Source organism: Mytilus californianus, unplaced genomic scaffold (genome assembly GCF_021869535.1).
Source record: "Mytilus californianus isolate M0D057914Y unplaced genomic scaffold, xbMytCali1.0.p SCAF_2, whole genome shotgun sequence".
In the NCBI taxonomy this organism is placed as follows: Eukaryota; Metazoa; Mollusca; class Bivalvia; order Mytilida; family Mytilidae; genus Mytilus; species Mytilus californianus.
The window spans coordinates 74779594-74797248 of record NW_026262668.1 but is presented as its reverse complement, the minus strand read 5'-3'; the positions used below and the strand labels follow the sequence as shown (position 1 = coordinate 74797248).

Sequence of the window (17655 nt, the reverse complement as noted above, 5' to 3'; positions counted from 1 at the left end):
TCTGCTCTTTGTGTAACAAAACAGCCATATATTTACCGATTCTTAGGGTTCTAGGCAAGACTTTTTCCATAGGTTCACAGTATAGTATCCTGTCACCTGTTTGGCAATTGGTGAGTAAACTGTCAACTCTGAGTCGCTCTCTGTCTAATGTGTGGACTATTCCTCCTAGATTTTCTACCGCCCTCGTAATCTGTCCATCCTCAGCAGAGCAGGGGATGTTCTTAACTCTAACACGCCAGTGATAAGGTTTGTCGTGATCATATACCTTTGAATTAGGATTGCGTGTATAAATTTTCAAAAGTTTTTTCCTTACTACCAATCCCTCTGTTATTAAAGTGTCTCTGTCAGGTTCAGAGTCGGGATAAATGCGCCACATCCCTTTTACCCTTTGCAAACCTTTTAGGTGACTAGAATTAACAACATGATTGATAGCTTTATAAAGTTCAACATGGTTTAGAAACTGATCTTTGTTTGTTTTAACATCACCAAACAGATCTTTCTCTAGCAGGAAAATGGGTTTAACAGCACCTAGAATATCATCTGGATTCATAGGGTTTTCAACCAGATTATCGGCTATCAGACCATTTTTCACTGCGTTTTTGTATGACTCGGGTAAGTTTTTAATATGGCTGACATCAGCACTGTTGATATCCAAACTTGCCATCATCAATATGGGTTTGTGTCCGTATATTTGCAAAAATATTAAAACTAGCTAGCTTTAATTCAACTATCTACCTAGTAGGCAACTATTTAGTATACTTATACTCTGGATAACGTCTTTGATACTACTATTTGACATGGATTTGTAGGAGCAAAAAAAAATTCCGTGGAATACCTTCGGCCCCTTACGTCCTCCTCGATGTTTAAATTTCATAGATTTCTATTTACTAATACTAAAGTTATTGTCCGGAAACCAAATGTCTTCGGACATTGACGACCACGACGTGTAATCAATATACGGCCACAAATTTTTTGCAGTCCTATAAAAAGATGTGGTATAATTGCTAATTAGACAACTCTCCACAAGAGACCAAATGACACAGAAATTAACAACTATAGGTCATCGTAAGTCAATATGACCTAAATTGACAATCCACTTATACATGTAATGGTCCGGGTACACAGTTATCGTCCTTTGATTTTCGTTGTCCACGAATATAGTCCCTAGTGTGGACAGTGTGTTACTTGTCGATTTTTTTTATACCCCTTCCAAATTTATTTCTCCATGTTTTATGACTCAAATAGTAAGTAGGGGGGTGAAATGACACTGTAAAAAAATTTGGGTCATGAATTTTAAAGTAAAGTAGTGATTTGGTCCAGCTGAAAAATGTTAAAAATTAGCACTTCGGAAGCTGTCAAAAGATTTGAAGACCCCCTTAACATGAAATTGTCCATATTTTGAGTTAGAGCCGATGAAGTTTTCTATAATTTTGATATAATTTGTCCCAAAAGTAGTACAACACACTGTAAAAATATTATTGAGAAAGCGCAGGTGGGATTTTTTTAATTTTCATTTATTGTCTAAAAGAAATGCACTACAAAATAACTGTGTACTCGGACCTAAGAGGTGAAATCGGGAAATATAGAATCTGTACTTTGGCAACTTCCCTGAATGATTTGATGGTGTCAATTTATCAAATAGCATAAAACTAAAGGATTTAAACTTTTATTTGATAGAATTTCTGCAAAAATGACCAATTTTGGCATTTTATGGTCAAAATAAGCATTTCATAGCTTTTTCAATTTTGATGCATAAGTGGCATTCTGACTTTCTATCTGACAGGTTTTTATGTGTCAATATTTGTGTTTCTATGCTTCAATCCAGTTGTATTACTCATTTGTGAACTCTGAATCTACAGAAAAGAAGATTATCTCGGACAATATGTGCAAAATGTGTTGTATATATGATCCTCGTCTAACGCCCTGTTTGGATCAAGTTAAATGTGAGGAGCTTGGAACATAAAAGTTGAAGTCCATTATAAAGACCTCACTAAATTTGTATAAAAAGCACTTAACAATGTCTTTTGTACCTGTTTTATGTCACATAATATCTTTCTTTTCTTCTGTAGGATAGCAAGTGGTTCAAATATAAGCCTGTTGAGACTAAAATTGCATGCATGTTTTTCACTAAAAAGTGAAAAATCTTTGTATCAGACCATACTGTCTGCAAAAAAAGTTGAATGCAAGAGTCTTTTTGTGCTCAGATTTATTGTATCATGTCACCTGAGTATAGAAATGATAGAAAAGACACAAAATTTTATTTCCTATAGCTTCAATATGCATTTTTAAATGTAAATATGTGATACGGCTTAAATTGACCCTAAATTATTTTCAGTCTTACTTGGCCTAAGACCCTTTTAAACTAATGTGATATGTTATTTGTAAGTTTTCTTTCCATTTAAAGTACATTAAATACATATGTAAGGATTATTTATAACCAAAAAGCTTTACAAATTTAAAATTGCTGGAAAATATTACATCTTCATGTAAGGCCCCCCTTCATTGGAAAACCTCCATTTTTAGCCACAGGCTCATATAAATTTGACTTTTTAATAATTATGATAAGTCTGATAAATCAAATGAGTACTCTTTTGCTTTTAATACATAATACATTATATATTAAGGCATTTCAAAAGTATTTTTTTGCAATATTTTAATTTTTTAAGCCCCAAATGTTGATAGTTGAAAATTTTCAATTTTAACGTCTAAATTTAACACGCAAAGTTGAATATAGAATTAGTCATATTGTTTATAATATAAATCCTATTGCCATGAAACTTTGTAAGCAGTCTTATAATTTATTAAGCTTTGGTCATACCAAGTTTCATGAAGATTGGTCAACTTTTTCTACCCTATTAGGTCCGGGTACACAGTTATCGTCCTTTGATTTTCGTTGTCCACGAATATAGTCCCTAGTGTGGACAGTGTGTTACTTGTCGATTTTTTTTATACCCCTTCCAAATTTATTTCTCCATGTTTTATGACTCAAATAGTAAGTAGGGGGGTGAAATGACACTGTAAAAAAATTTGGGTCATGAATTTTAAAGTAAAGTAGTGATTTGGTCCAGCTGAAAAATGTTAAAAATTAGCACTTCGGAAGCTGTCAAAAGATTTGAAGACCCCCTTAACATGAAATTGTCCATATTTTGAGTTAGAGCCGATGAAGTTTTCTATAATTTTGATATAATTTGTCCCAAAAGTAGTACAACACACTGTAAAAATATTATTGAGAAAGCGCAGGTGGGATTTTTTTAATTTTCATTTATTGTCTAAAAGAAATGCACTACAAAATAACTGTGTACTCGGACCTAATACTATTCAATGACAATATTCACCCATTTTGCATAATTTTACTATTTTCTTGAAAAATATATTTAGTTAGGGAAGAAATCATGTAAATGGCAAAATGATCGGCAAAGAAGTCAAATTTTATAGTTTCCTTTGCGGTATGGGTTTTGCTCATTGTTGAAGGGCATATTGTGACCTACATGTATAGTTTGTTAATTTCTAAATCATTTGGTATCTGATGGAGACTTGTCTCATTGGCAATCATACAACATCTTCTTAATTTAATAAATGAAAATGGCAATTTAAGTCCTTATATAAGCTATATCCCTGAAATTTAAGTTTTACCCTTTTTGTTTTGCTATTATCTTGAAAACTATTATCAGTGATACTAAATGGAGAAAAACTCCTCCAGCAAAAATTATAAGCAAGATAAGATCTTCGAATAAGTCAACATATTAAACTGAAATTCTAAATCAACTTTTTATAGGAGATATTTTTTTGCTGTTTGGCTATTATCTTAAAATCTATAATCATATACATAGAGAAACTGTGAACAGCTGAAATGATCACAAGATAAGATCTATAGTCAAATAGGTGAACATACATTTGTAATTGATTTAAGTTGTATTAAACCTGGTCACAATATTACATAGTGTGTGACAGATGGTTGTCACTGCTAATAATTTTGATGCTGTATAATATTTTACAGGCTGTGTGATTAAGGCTCCCTGGAAGTTTTGATTTATCTATTAATCGACGTTTGACAGCCCCCTCTCCAAGAAGTCTTTGCATTGGCCTTTGCATTATACATCCATCATAAGCCATCAGGCAACATGTCATTACAATTATTTTTTTAAAGATACTGCAATTAATGCATCCAAAGATTTCAGAATTTACATTACCTAAAAAGAAAAAAACAGATGAAGAAACAATGCAAAAATTAAATCAAGAAAGAAAGAATAGCAGTCATACAATCGAAGGCAGATAAAATGGGGCATACATATTCACTCTATAAGAGACCATTTTTTAAAACATTGTTAAATGTCCTCCTTTTCTCAAAACTTTGTTTGTGCCTTCCTAGATGGACAGAGAAAGAAAGAATTTTAGAGTTAATAAGGCAGTTCACCTTTTTGTTGTATATCCAACTCTGGTTCATCTGACGGATGATATACTTTTGTCTTAGGTCTGGTATTTTTTCGCCCACAGCCACATAGTAGTTTACTTCCTTGTTTCCCCATCAAGTGTATGTACTATGCTGTAATTAAAAAGTGTTCATTAAGAGATGTACACATGTCATACATGTAAATGTAATGATGTATCTACTTTAAAATTGAGAATGGAAATGGGGAATATGTCAAAGAGACAACAACCCGACCAAAGAGCAGACAACAGCCGGAGGCCACCAATGGGTCTCCAACGCAGCGAGAAAATCACACACCAGGAGGTGGTCCTCAGCTGGCCCTTAAATAAAATGTTGTACTAGTTCAGTGAAAATGGACATCACACTAAACTCCAAAACATATAAATGAACTAAAATTAAAAAACATACAAGACTAACAAAGGCCAGAGGCTCCTGACTTGGGACAGGCGCAAAAATGTGGCAGGGTTAAACATGTTTTGTGAGATCTCAAACCTCCCCCTATACCTCTAGCCAATGTAGAATAAAGAAACACCTAGCAATACACATAGTAAAACTCAGTTTAAAAGAAGTCTGAGTACGATGTCAGAATAGGTAACAAAAGAAACTAAGCAAAATGACAATGATACATAAATGAACAAAGGACTACTAACAGTTACTGACATGCCAGCTCCAGACCTCAATTAAACTGATTGAAAGATTATGTCTTCATCATATGAAAATCAAGTACAATCCCTCCCGTTAGGGGTTTAGTATCATACCATCATAAAATATATGAGAAGAACATAACCTGTATCATGCCAACAACTGGTTTTAGAATAAATGTGTTTATTTCCGATGCAAAGACCCTATGAGTGAATCAATATTAATACCAAAATATGCAATCCTTAATGACTTGACAACAGTATCGTAACTATATCCTTTCCGAATAAGTCTGTTTATAGGTTTGGTTAGCTTTTGAGGTGAATGCTGACATTTTTGTGCTTTGTAAAGAATATTACCATAAAATATTGGATGTGAAATACCTGAACGTATAAGATGTCTGCATGTTGATTTATATTTACGAATGATGCCCTTGTACCGATGATAAAATTTGGTAAATGTTTTGACTAGTTTGTGATATCGAAAACCCTGGTGTAATAATTTTACAGTAATACATAGATTTCTTTCGTTGAAATCAAATAAGTTGTTACATACACGAGCGAATTAAACAAGTTGAGATATATAAACACCATAAGATGGCGACAAAGGAATGCCATCATCTAAAAATGGATAATTAACAATAGGAAATTAGAAATCATCTCTTTTATCATAAATTTTGGTATTAAGCTTCCCGTTAAAGACAAAGATATCAAGATCCAGGAAAGGGCAGTGTTCATTGTTAGTATTAGCTTTATCTAAAGTCAGTTCTGCAGGATAAATCTCTTTAGTGTACATGTACATACTGAAGTCGTCATGTTTAAAAACAAGTTAACTACATGTATTGCTGTGTAAATTATGTAATTAAATCTTCATCATGTAACATGTACAATGTACACCATTTGATCTTTTTTGTGAATACTAAATGTTATTGATACAAATAAAAAATAAGTACATGTACATTGAAAATGGATGTCAAAATTTTATTTTGCCATTAATGGCACATAAGTATGTTTATATGGTAATTTTTCGTTGAATTGAAAATCTGTCACTTTTAAATTAACTTGTGTACATATGTTCATTTGAAAGATTATTTCACATTTGTACAAATGACATGATGCATAGTTGTACAAATGCATTATTTAACATGTTTAAAGGATCTAATTGGGTAGGTCACATGAATCCATGTAAATTTGTACTCAACCAACTAGTATCCTATTTTTGTTCACCTGTAATTGTACCTTTACCAACTTGTACCCAATTTAGATATTATTTAATATAAAAAAATGAACAGCAATTTGTAAATTACAATGATTACAGAACAATGATGAAGGTAGAATTTTCACGATTTTATTGATAGTAGTCTGAAGCAGTTGTAATTTTTTCGAAATCAAAAGCAATTAAAGGATGTTCTACTACTCATTAGTATTTCTAACATACATGTAGATGAAATTGCATGAACACCATAAGGAGACAGTGGGTGCATGGATGTAGGGTATAAATCAACTCTGGCTACATGTACATGTATACATACATCCTCCACCATGAGAATCCACACTCAGTCAAAGTGTCACATTTGGGAATAGGACACAATAAAATTGAGAATGGAAATGGTGAATGTGTCAAAGAGACAACAACCCGACCATAGAGCAGACAACAGCCGAATGCCACCAATGGGTCTTCAATGCAGCGAGAAACTCCAGCACCCGGAGGCATCCTTCAGCTGGCCCCTAAACAAATATGTATACTAGTTCAGTGATAATGGACGTCATACTAAACTCCAAGTTATACACAAGAAACTAAAATTAAAAATGATACAAGACTAACAAAGGCAAGAGGCTCCTGACTTGGGACAGGCGCAAAAATGCGGCGGGGTTAAACATGTTTTTTGAGATCTCAACCCTCACCCTATACCTCTAGCCAATGTAGAAAAAACAAACGTACAACAGTAAGCACAGTAAAACTCAGTTTAAGAGAAGTCTGAGTCCGATGTCAGAATAGGAAACAAAAGAAAATAAACAAAATGACAATAATACATAAATAACAACAGACTACTAGCAGTTACTGACATGCCAGCTCCAGACCTCAATTAAACTGATTGAAAGATTATGTCGTCATCATATGAATATCAGGCACAATCCCTCCTGTTAGGGGTTTAGTATTATACCGTCATAAAATATATGAGAAGAACATAACCTGTGTCATGCCAAAAACTGGTTTTAGAATAAATATGTTTAATTCCAATGCAAAGACCCTATAAGTGAATCAATATTAAAGCCAAAATATGCAATCTTTAATGACCTGACAACAGTATCGTAACTATATCCCTTCTTAATAAGTCTGTTTAAAGGTTTTGTTAGCTTTTGAGGTGAATACTGACATTTTTGTGCTTTGTAAAGAATATTACCATAAAAGATTGGATGTGAAATACCCGAATGTATAAGATGTCTGCATGTTGAGTTATAATGACTACATTTATAGATCAGACCACTATTCTGGTATCCAAAGTCAAAAGACCAAATAGAATTGATGCTAATGGGTTGAGATACAGTTAGTAAAAGTATGTCTGTGATAAAATAGGGTACTAATGGTGGAGTAGGATTTGGTAAATGTATCAGTTGTGGAATGTGCACCTTGGCTGTTCCAGTTGTATTCAAATCAAATTAAATCAGTTTATTTCCTAATTAAAGGAACCATATGGGCGTATCAATTACAAACAAGAAAATAATAAAATGACAAACATATATACATTCATTTTAGACAAAACATTCATTAAAGATTATTATATGATTTATATAACATGTACATAGATAAACAATTTGTGAGAGAGCCAGCTGGGTGAAAGAAAGATGACTCCAATCTATATAATGTCACTAAAACCTGCAGTTAGGTGTGTCAATTTGGTAAATTTATTTTCCAATTATTAGTTTCAAAACTTATGTTCAAGTATTTATATACAGATGTTATACAGCTTTTCTGGACATTTGACATGATCCTTCGAAGGCTAAGCGTACCTACATCCTGTTTTATAATAAAATGTCATCAGATCGGGAATGAAACATGAAATATACACGGAAATCTGTAATTTGCGTATTTTGTGAATTCAGTGAAGAGAATGGCAAATAATATTTTTTAATTTTTATTTATTAGTTAAAAATACATTATAATAAGCATTGCATAAACAGTACTTGTAAAAGAAAACATTATAAACAAGAATGTGTCCATAGTACCAGGATGCCCCACTCGCACTATCATTTTCTATGTTCAGTGGACCGTGAAATTGGGGTCAAAACTCTAATTTGGCATTAAAAGATCATATCATAGGGAACATGTGTACTAAGTTTCAAGTTGATTGGACTTCAACTTCATCAAAAACTACCTTGACCAAAAACTTTAACCTGAAGTGACCAAAAACTTTAACCTGAAGAGGACAGACAGACAAACGGACGGATGGACGAACGGACGCACAGACCGAAAAACATAATGCCCCTCTACTATCGTAGGTGGGGCATAAAAAATAGAAATTAAATGTAAATGCACATTAAAAGAATAAAATTATACTGAATTTGAAAAAAAGATTCATCTGTAAAAACTCGAGACTCAGTGTGAAAATAATTTTCAGGTAAAATGCGAAACAGAAACCAACATTTTAAATTATCTAAAACGACTTAAAAAAATACTAGAACGGTTGTGTATAAGTTTTATAACATTTGGTTGAGACAAACTAAAGTTAGAGAACGGAAACGAAAAATTCAGCAATTTTTATGTTTATAAAGGGACATAACTCAAGAATGGTAAAAGTGGCGCCACCAAATTTCGTACTTAATCTGTATTATGTAGTAATAAGCATTGTGTATAAGTTTCATAACATTTGGTTGAGGCAAACTAAAGTTAGAAAGTGGAAACAAAAAATTTGTACTTGATCTTAGTTTTGTGGTAATGAATATTGTGTATAGGTTTCATAATGTTTGGTTGGGGCAAACTTAAGTTACAGAATGGAAACTAAAAATTTTGCAATCTTTCAATTTATAAAGGGGCATAACTCAATAATAGTTAAAGTGACACTACCCAAATTCAACTTGATCTGTGTTTTATCAGTGGAAGTCAAAATTTAACATTGCATTGTATAAAGCATTGATTGTAGTTGATTCAACTATAATCATGGACAAAGGAAGATATAACTCCAATTTTATAAATTACTTGATATTTAGAAGAAAATAAAAATTTTGCAATTTTTCCATTTATAAAGGGGCATAACTCTAGAACGGTTAAAGTGACGCCACCAAAATTCAAACTTGATCTGTGTTTTGTGGTAATAAGCATTGTGTATACGTTTCATAACATTTGGTTGAGGCAAACTTAAGTAAGAGAACGGAATCTAAAAATTTTGCAATTTTTCCATTTCTAAAGGGCATAACTTTAGAACCGTTAAAGTGACGCCACCAAAATTCTACTTGATCTGTGTTTTGTGGTAATAAGCATTGTGTATAAGTTTGATAACATTTGGTTGAGGCAAACTCAAGTTAGAGAACGGAAACCAATTTTGGGACATACGTACAGAAGGACAAGGGTAAAACTTAATGCCCCCACCGCTATTACGGGGGCATAAAAATATTTCAGGTGTTCATATATAGGTTAAAATGAACAATGTTATGTATGATGAATAAATTAATTTGAATTAATTATGTGTTATATATAATGTATAGGTAATCTATTTTATTAATATATTTATTTTAAGAACTTAAACTGTTTTTATTTTGTTTTGTTTTTCCCACTTGTTTGTAATGCCTTTTAATTTGATTATCATTTAATTTTTTTTATCATAGATTCCATCATATCAATAATTATAGTTGATATTTAAAGGAAAAATATTTAAAAGCTAACTAGGGACGTTTCTCATCCCTGTGAGTAATCAATTTATTCACTAATTGCCATAATTTCCACATTTATTTCACGTTTTCTTCCTGATCCGATGACATTTAATTGTAAAACCGGAATAGGGTACGTGTAGCCTACGAATACCAATTTGGCTACTTGTCCCTGCATGTGGGATCGTGCAGAGACTGCCTTCTTGATGCTGTTTATGAAGAACATTCCAATACAAAATGGAGCTCGTCCTTAATCACTTTCAAATTGCAATAAGTCTTTCACATCTTGGAATATATTCCAATTTACCTGAAGAGTTGAACCTGCATTCATGACGGCCAGTTTCAATTCTTAATTTATGATTACTCAATCTCAATTTTGTAAGAATTTTCCAATCATTTGTATGTGTATAGGATAAATAGTTCTCACTAACAAGAGAATTTGAATATAAAATATATACTTAAAGACCAAACAGCCTATTGTTGATGCGCATCAAGTAACGCAACTTGGTAGTGACATAAAAGCTCTATGACGTTGTTTCTAGCCATGAAAAAACGTCAAATTATAACGTCCTATTTTGCGTTTTCACGGATTCCAACATGGTGTACGCTTTTAAAACTACGTCTTCCAAGAAAAGTGGAATTAAGCGTCGCACTGATACCTAGTGGAAATTAAACACAAATGGACACAAAAGATACTACACTATCTGTAACCTTCGTTCTAATAAAAATAATAACAAAAATATAAATTTTGAAATCGGCTTTTTGCATTTGAGCCGATCTGCATTTCACTTTTTTTCTTTTACTTGCGCCGATTTTTTCTTTCATTTGCGCCGATTGTGTACAGGTAAATTATAGGTGAAAGTTATTTTTTCATTTATCATATAAACCTCTTCCGTTAGCCAGTTGTACATATGTTATGAATTGTCAATTATAACATGTATATAACTGTTGTCCCCTGCTCACAAAGGGGAGGTGGGGGTAGAATTTTGAGCAGGATAAGTCAATTTAAAAAGATATTTGTGCACTCTGTTTACATCCACTAAAATCACGGAGTAAAATTCTATTTACAGCATTTCAAAGCACCACAATAAAATCCATTAAAATGTAATACTAGTACAATGAATTATTGCCGAGAATTTATATGCCACACATCTGATATATTCCTTTCTTGTCATTTTATCTTTTCTATACTTATTATACTTGCCAATAACGAAGTCCATCTTTTCTTTCTCGTGTCAAAACGAATTTCTCGAGCAATATGACCAAAACTATCTTAAACATAAGGGAACACTATTTATATCCATATATTACCATGCAATATACATTCTAGGTTTACTACATGTACATGTATTTACTCATATAGCAAATAAAGTATCGGGGCTAGTGATAAAAAATAAAAATAAAATAGGCGCTAATGAAAGAATCAAATCGGCGCAAATTAAAGATCAAATTTTTTTTAAATCGACGAAAATCTCGTACGCCTGTGTAACTTTACACTGGTAAATTTATATGACTTACGCTTAGAATTTTAACTTAATATGTGATTTTCAAAAATGAGTTTTCAGAAGGTTAGGCCGATAAACAATACTTCCTAGAAGTTTCGATATACTGGCAACATATACATGTTGAGATTAACTTATTTCTTTAAGATTCTCGTAAAATAATGGTGATCTTGCAATGAAGTTAAATTTTATCTATACTGCTTAATTGACAAAATCTTATAGTAAAAATAAAAATGATAAAGGATCATTGTCTTTTGTCATTTGTTTCATTTCAAATTGTCTCAAGGAGAAATGATAAAGATTTTGCCTGATCTCAAAGAAGCTTAAGGCAAAAAATATAAGAAATTAATATACTCAGTGAATGTGAATTAAAATAAAAATCAATTGCTTCAAGAATAAAATCAACATAAAATTTCTCACTTTCAAAAAGCTACAATGACCGGAAAGATTGAAAACAAATTTTGATTTTCAATGCCGGCAATCTATACATACAACCTTGTCGTTGTTTTAATTTCCAAAATGAGCTATTTAGATTCATAATATTTCATCCTGTTTTGAGAAATACTTTATAGTTTTCAACGGAAAATTATTTCTTAGATTCTAAACCAATTTTTGAATTAAAAACTTATTTGTATTTTATATTTACTGTCTCGTTTATTCAAAACACGTGAAGTAGTAAATCACTACAAGCCATGAAATTGTCGAATTCCGCTCTTAAATTACATTTAACTTAGATTTTGAGATTTTTGGAACATTCAAGTCTGTTATAGTTTTTGGGTTTTTAGAGATATCATCAAAATTGGCTGCTGGAAAAAAGTGGCTGCTATCTTGATTGGCTGCTAAAAGTGGCTGCCAGCTTGAGTCTAGTAGGTAGTAATAACGGGGATCGTATTTTAAGATAGGTTGAATGGATGTAAAACGTTTTAGAATCAAAAACTTTAATTCGTATATTATACCTATAATTTTAATTTTCTTATATTTTAAATATTCAGAAATAATGAATCCACAAACTAGATGGAATAATTTGTATACGCTCGTCTTAGTCGGGACACATAATGGTATAAAGAAGTCCGTCCGTTCTAATGTCTGTCCGTCTGTCAACAGTAGCGAAAGAGTGAGCTAGGGCAAAGTTCTGTTCAAAATTGACGTGACAAAAAAACCCACACATCTAGTCTAATATAGTCAAATAGTCTGTAAGTTAGCCAGTGTCATCTTTCATATCTCTTTTTATTTTCAATGATTTTGCTAATGAGAGGGAGAGGACAAAAACGAACTTTCCTTTCTAAAGCGTCGTAAAAGGTTATATCGAACAATTTTTCATTCCGACGGATGGTGTTTCTGAAGGTTAATTTTGTGCGGCAACAACATCATGAGATCTGATACTGATACATACATGTGATCTCTTGTATTACCGGATAATATTAAAGTAGGTGAATATAGTTGTTATTCTTGATTCTTGAAAATTTAAATGTGGGTTTCAAACGTCCAATTTGCATTTTTTTTCAAACAGTACGCCAGCAAGGAAAACTTTGTCTATGACGTCAGATTCAATGTTCTGAAGAAAGACAACTCTTTTCTTCAAAACGAACGAGAAAAAAACATGAAAATTAATCATAACTTTTTTGAAAGGTCGGTGACATATACATTTTTTTGCTTTATTTTGAAGAGTACACATGGATATTTCCTTCTTGAAATTTTTATGAAAAAATCGCTGGTAGATATTTTTTAATTCTTGAAACGTTTTTCATTCTTGCGTTTCATTTTTGGCGGGAATGAAATAAATCATATTTCTTAAGATCAAAACAATAAGAGCCTTAAACCCTTGAACCTGTATTTGATAGACACAAATCTACTGTTTAATATGAAACAAGAATTATGCTTGTAGGTTTGATATAATGGGATTTTTTTGAGAGTTTAAATAACAAGCAAATATCATGTTAATATTCGGGAAAACACGAAACTGGGGTTGCTATAGCAGAGACATATATATGTCTCTGGCTATAGTGACAAAACTAAGTCGGTGACCCCCGACTTTTTTTTATCATATTTTGTTCCTCAAATCATGAAATACCTTCACACAAAATTTTAAGGAAAAATCACTGGTAGAACTGAATAGGCTGTTCGGTCTTTAATTTGCATTTATCATATAAACATGATAAACGTGATAAATAAGAAGAAATAAATATTCATCTGACATGTCCATATTCTTCAAAATAACAACTTTGTAAAAGCAATGATTTATATAGTATATAAATCCTTGGTAAAAACAACATTTTATATTGATTAGGTCAATGACATATTACAATAAAAAGATCTATGAAGATTCTGATTGATACATAAAACTCAAAAAGGCATCAGAGCAAACATTAATCATGTATAAATACAACAAATAAATAAACTTTACTTAGAGTCGACATAGTATACAAAAAGTACATAAGTAAGCTCTATTGAGCTTTTATCTGCCATGTACACAATTAATGTAGCTTTAATACACCTTATCGCTATTTGTCAGCCATTACTGGACATCACAAAGGTTCCCGTAAAATTTTGACCTCATAATACAAAATATCTGACGCCACAATGGAAAAGTGATTGTTGTATGATGTCAATACAGTTGGAAAGCAGGTCACGGTTTGACCCCAAGTCTATCAGCAACAATAGAGTCACGTGACCGTGAAAATTCAGTAAAACTACGGATGAGACAAACCTCACTTTTACTCACTAAAATACCACTGTCATGGTAAAAACTTATTGATCAAAATAATCTTGAATATACATAGTTTTATATCGTCAAAACTTACACATCAACTCAAAGTCCTTTATTCTTTATTTTATCTTCAAACTTGAAGTTTGTGTGAAAATTGTCAAGGCTCCTGATCGAAAAATCTAAATATTTTCGAGGAAACTAAAAATGATGGGCTGAATTTAAATTTAATAAAGCATCTCATTAAGACAAACACTCGATATGAATATCTAGGCAATACAGTTTTGGATACGCAAACGTCAAGTTATGTTCAACACGAAGCGGTGGTTTTTTTGCTGATTTGTGCAAGTGGTTATCTCCCCTTGATATCACCAGTCAAAAATAAAAAACCACCAAAATGAATAAAAAGGAGTTTATTTTTACAAAAATCAAGAAGAAAATAAAAGAAAGTCGATTAACAACTATGTTATTATAATATTAAGAAGAGATACTTCCCTACTTTTCAGAGAAGGATTACAGGTAAAAATTAAAAGACAAAAAAAATGGTAAAAATTAGATCTAGAAACCTAGCTGTTAAACTGATACTGTATAAATTAGCTCTGGCTGGTGAAATTTACTTTCAGTTTGCAATTTTTATAATGGGATATGGGACCACTCCTAATGAATTTTTTTTAACTACTTCTAACAATGTTTAATGCAATAAAACATACTGTATACAATTTAAATAATCTTTCTGAAAAAAAAAATAGTACTGACCATTTATATTTTATATTTTAATAAAGTGGGACCAAGAGTCAAAATTTAGTTTCTTCAAAGTAAAAAAGCCTTTTAACTCAAGCCTATGTTTCTTAGTTGAACAGTACAGTACAGCCTAGAAAATATCCTACAGAAAAAGGAAAAGTTTACCAAAAAAATGACAAAAATTTCGTTAAAAAAAAATACTTAAAATTATAAGTGAAAGTGACATAATTTTGAATTTTAAAATCATTATTATTGTAAAATTCAACTATTAGATTAGCTAGCACAGTAGCCTTTGTCCAATTTCTCAGGGTATTTTATAGATTATGAAAGTAAACTCTTTGAAAAAAAATGGGGCTTCTTCTCTTCAGGTTGCTGTATCTCATAATCTGCTGCTTTACATATTTATAAACAAAGCATTGAATATTTATCTGAATAATTGGATATTAATCTCAGAAATGAAAGTTGGTATGACAAATCTTGTGCATTTTACTTTAATAATGATCAATGATGATTAAACTTGACAAGAATTTGCCATTTGAATAAATTCAATTTTGTAAGAACACATCTCTATGAATTAATTTCTTGTTTGACTTGAAAAGCTAGTGTTTGCTCTTATTAATGTAGCTTACTTAGTAAAGAGATAATTAATAAGCAAGGTTTTTAACTTATAAAATATAAATATAATTAACTGACCTTCATTTCCTTTTTTCATGTTTTTTCCTCCAGAAATTTTCTTTGCAATGCATTTTCTATTGCTATTTTTGTGCTTTTGTTTATCCATAGGCCATCATTAATTTGTCATGTTTGCTTCCAGTATAAATGAAATTTTCTTAGACCTATACTATAGTTTCAAACGCCATAAAGAAGAACTTTGTTTGTTGTTTCACTTGTCCAATGTGTAAATTTTTACTATGCACATGACCCTGACACATATTTTGTAAACGTTATATGACGTATGTTGAAAAAGAAAACAATGTCACCGTCAATTTGTGTAGGGGATCAAAAAGGGTTTTAATTACTTTAAAATGGAGGTATCGTATGAAATTGTGAAAAACAACAATTTTTAATCACAATTTCATTCATATCTATAATAAAAATCAGTATTTTAGAGTACTTTGGAAACAGGTACAATTAAAAGAAGTTGAACTTTACTGTTTTGAAGTAGAAACGCAGCCAGAACCAGGTACAAATTGACATGACTGGTGGTCACCAAAATTGATGTATAATAGTAAAAAATGATGGCTTCAAAATTGTGTAGAAATTTAAAATAGTTTACCCGGTTTCATTTAAGATAATTACCGTTCTCTTCCGTATTTGGATACGCAAACGTCAAGTTATGAAAAATCGATGTTTTTGACAAACAAAAAAGATGGCTGAAATTTTTTAGAACGTACAGGATAAAGAAATAGCAATAACAAGCTATTTTTGATAATGTTTGTATGACGTATTGAATCTATATTGGTCGCAAAACCTACAAATTTTAAAATTAAATTATAATAAAAGCATGACAAGAAAATAAATACTTTAAACGTCAATCTTTTAGCGGATTGATTTGGCGGACTTTTTGAAGTCACGGCCGACTGTAGCGCCACCTAATTAATTCCCCCTGCTATTGTTGCTGATAGAACATGACGACAACGGACGTTTCCAAGGACTTGCTTTCCAACTGAATAGTTCAAGCGGGGCAGATTCTCGGGTCAACCGGGACAGATTTCCAAATAGTGATAACATGGTGTATCCAATACGGACTACAGTTTCTACACGAGAGTTTTAAATGATTTAAATGTATAAAATTTTAATGATGAAGAAGATATTTATTTTCTATTAAATGGGCTTACCAGAATCAGACATTATTTTAACAGAGGCATATATTGTACACTATATATCATTGATCTACATGTATCTGTTAATATTTCCCCGATATTTTTACCATGTTTGCTTAACATTGTACTGTTTCATACCTATCAAAGTATTTTCTCTTATAATCAAAATAAAACCCAAAATGGATGTTATTTGAAGAAGCACTTTAACTTACCAGTTATGATTATTTAGAGGAAAAATAATGACGAGAAAATAACTTTCTGTTTACATTTTCAGGGGAATATAAGTCAGGGGGAGGGAAACCAATGATAATATGCTGGGAAGATCTTATTCGAATCTGTTGGAACTTTACCATATCAATTGAGTAAATATCAGAGGTTATTGAAAAATAAATCGTATCTTGCCATTGGTTTAAAAACATTTACGTCAAAATGACAATAAGTTATAACATGAATATTGATATATTTGAACTCTATTATTCTAAAATTAAAAGGTCAATACAGTTTTGTTTACTAACTAACGCGTATTAATAACAGCCATGCACATGTTTAAATAGGGATCATAGTAGGCATATATGATTATAAAATGGCAACATTTAAAAAAAAGACCTTAAATTTATATGTTCATCTGTTGTGCACATATTTTTGTACAATATTAACGAATTGATGACAGGTAATTTGCATTCTAACTGCAATGATCCTTTGAACGTGTCACCAGGTCGTTGTATTTCTACTGTTCGATAGTTCTTAACTTCTGTTACTCTTGAGTCAGTGATGATTACTTCATTTTTTTCGTCTTCATCTTTTATTGACTTTTCTTCTATTAATAAAAGGATGCACTATTTATCTATTTACAACAAAAGCGGCTTGTTAGTATGTGCTTATGACAGCACCTTAGACAACAGAATATTTTATTCCAGTTTTCTTTATTTTTAGGACCACTCTGTATTTGTCA

At 31.6% G+C, this 17655-nt stretch overlaps 1 protein-coding gene across 1 annotated transcript in view; it reads right to left on the bottom strand.

Moving 5' to 3' along the window:
• The window catches only part of LOC127730294 (uncharacterized), a 44658-nt gene extending 27629 nt beyond the window's left edge, over positions 1–17029 (bottom strand). Inside the window, exons 1-2 of the mRNA XM_052238618.1 lie at positions 16916–17029; positions 4415–4543 (exon numbers count right to left, since the gene is read on the bottom strand). Of these exons, the coding sequence (XP_052094578.1) occupies positions 4415–4526 (112 nt within the window). The 5' untranslated portion in view covers positions 4527–4543; positions 16916–17029. The remainder of the gene's footprint in view (positions 1–4414; positions 4544–16915) is intronic.
• Positions 17030–17655: the final 626 nt, after the last annotated feature.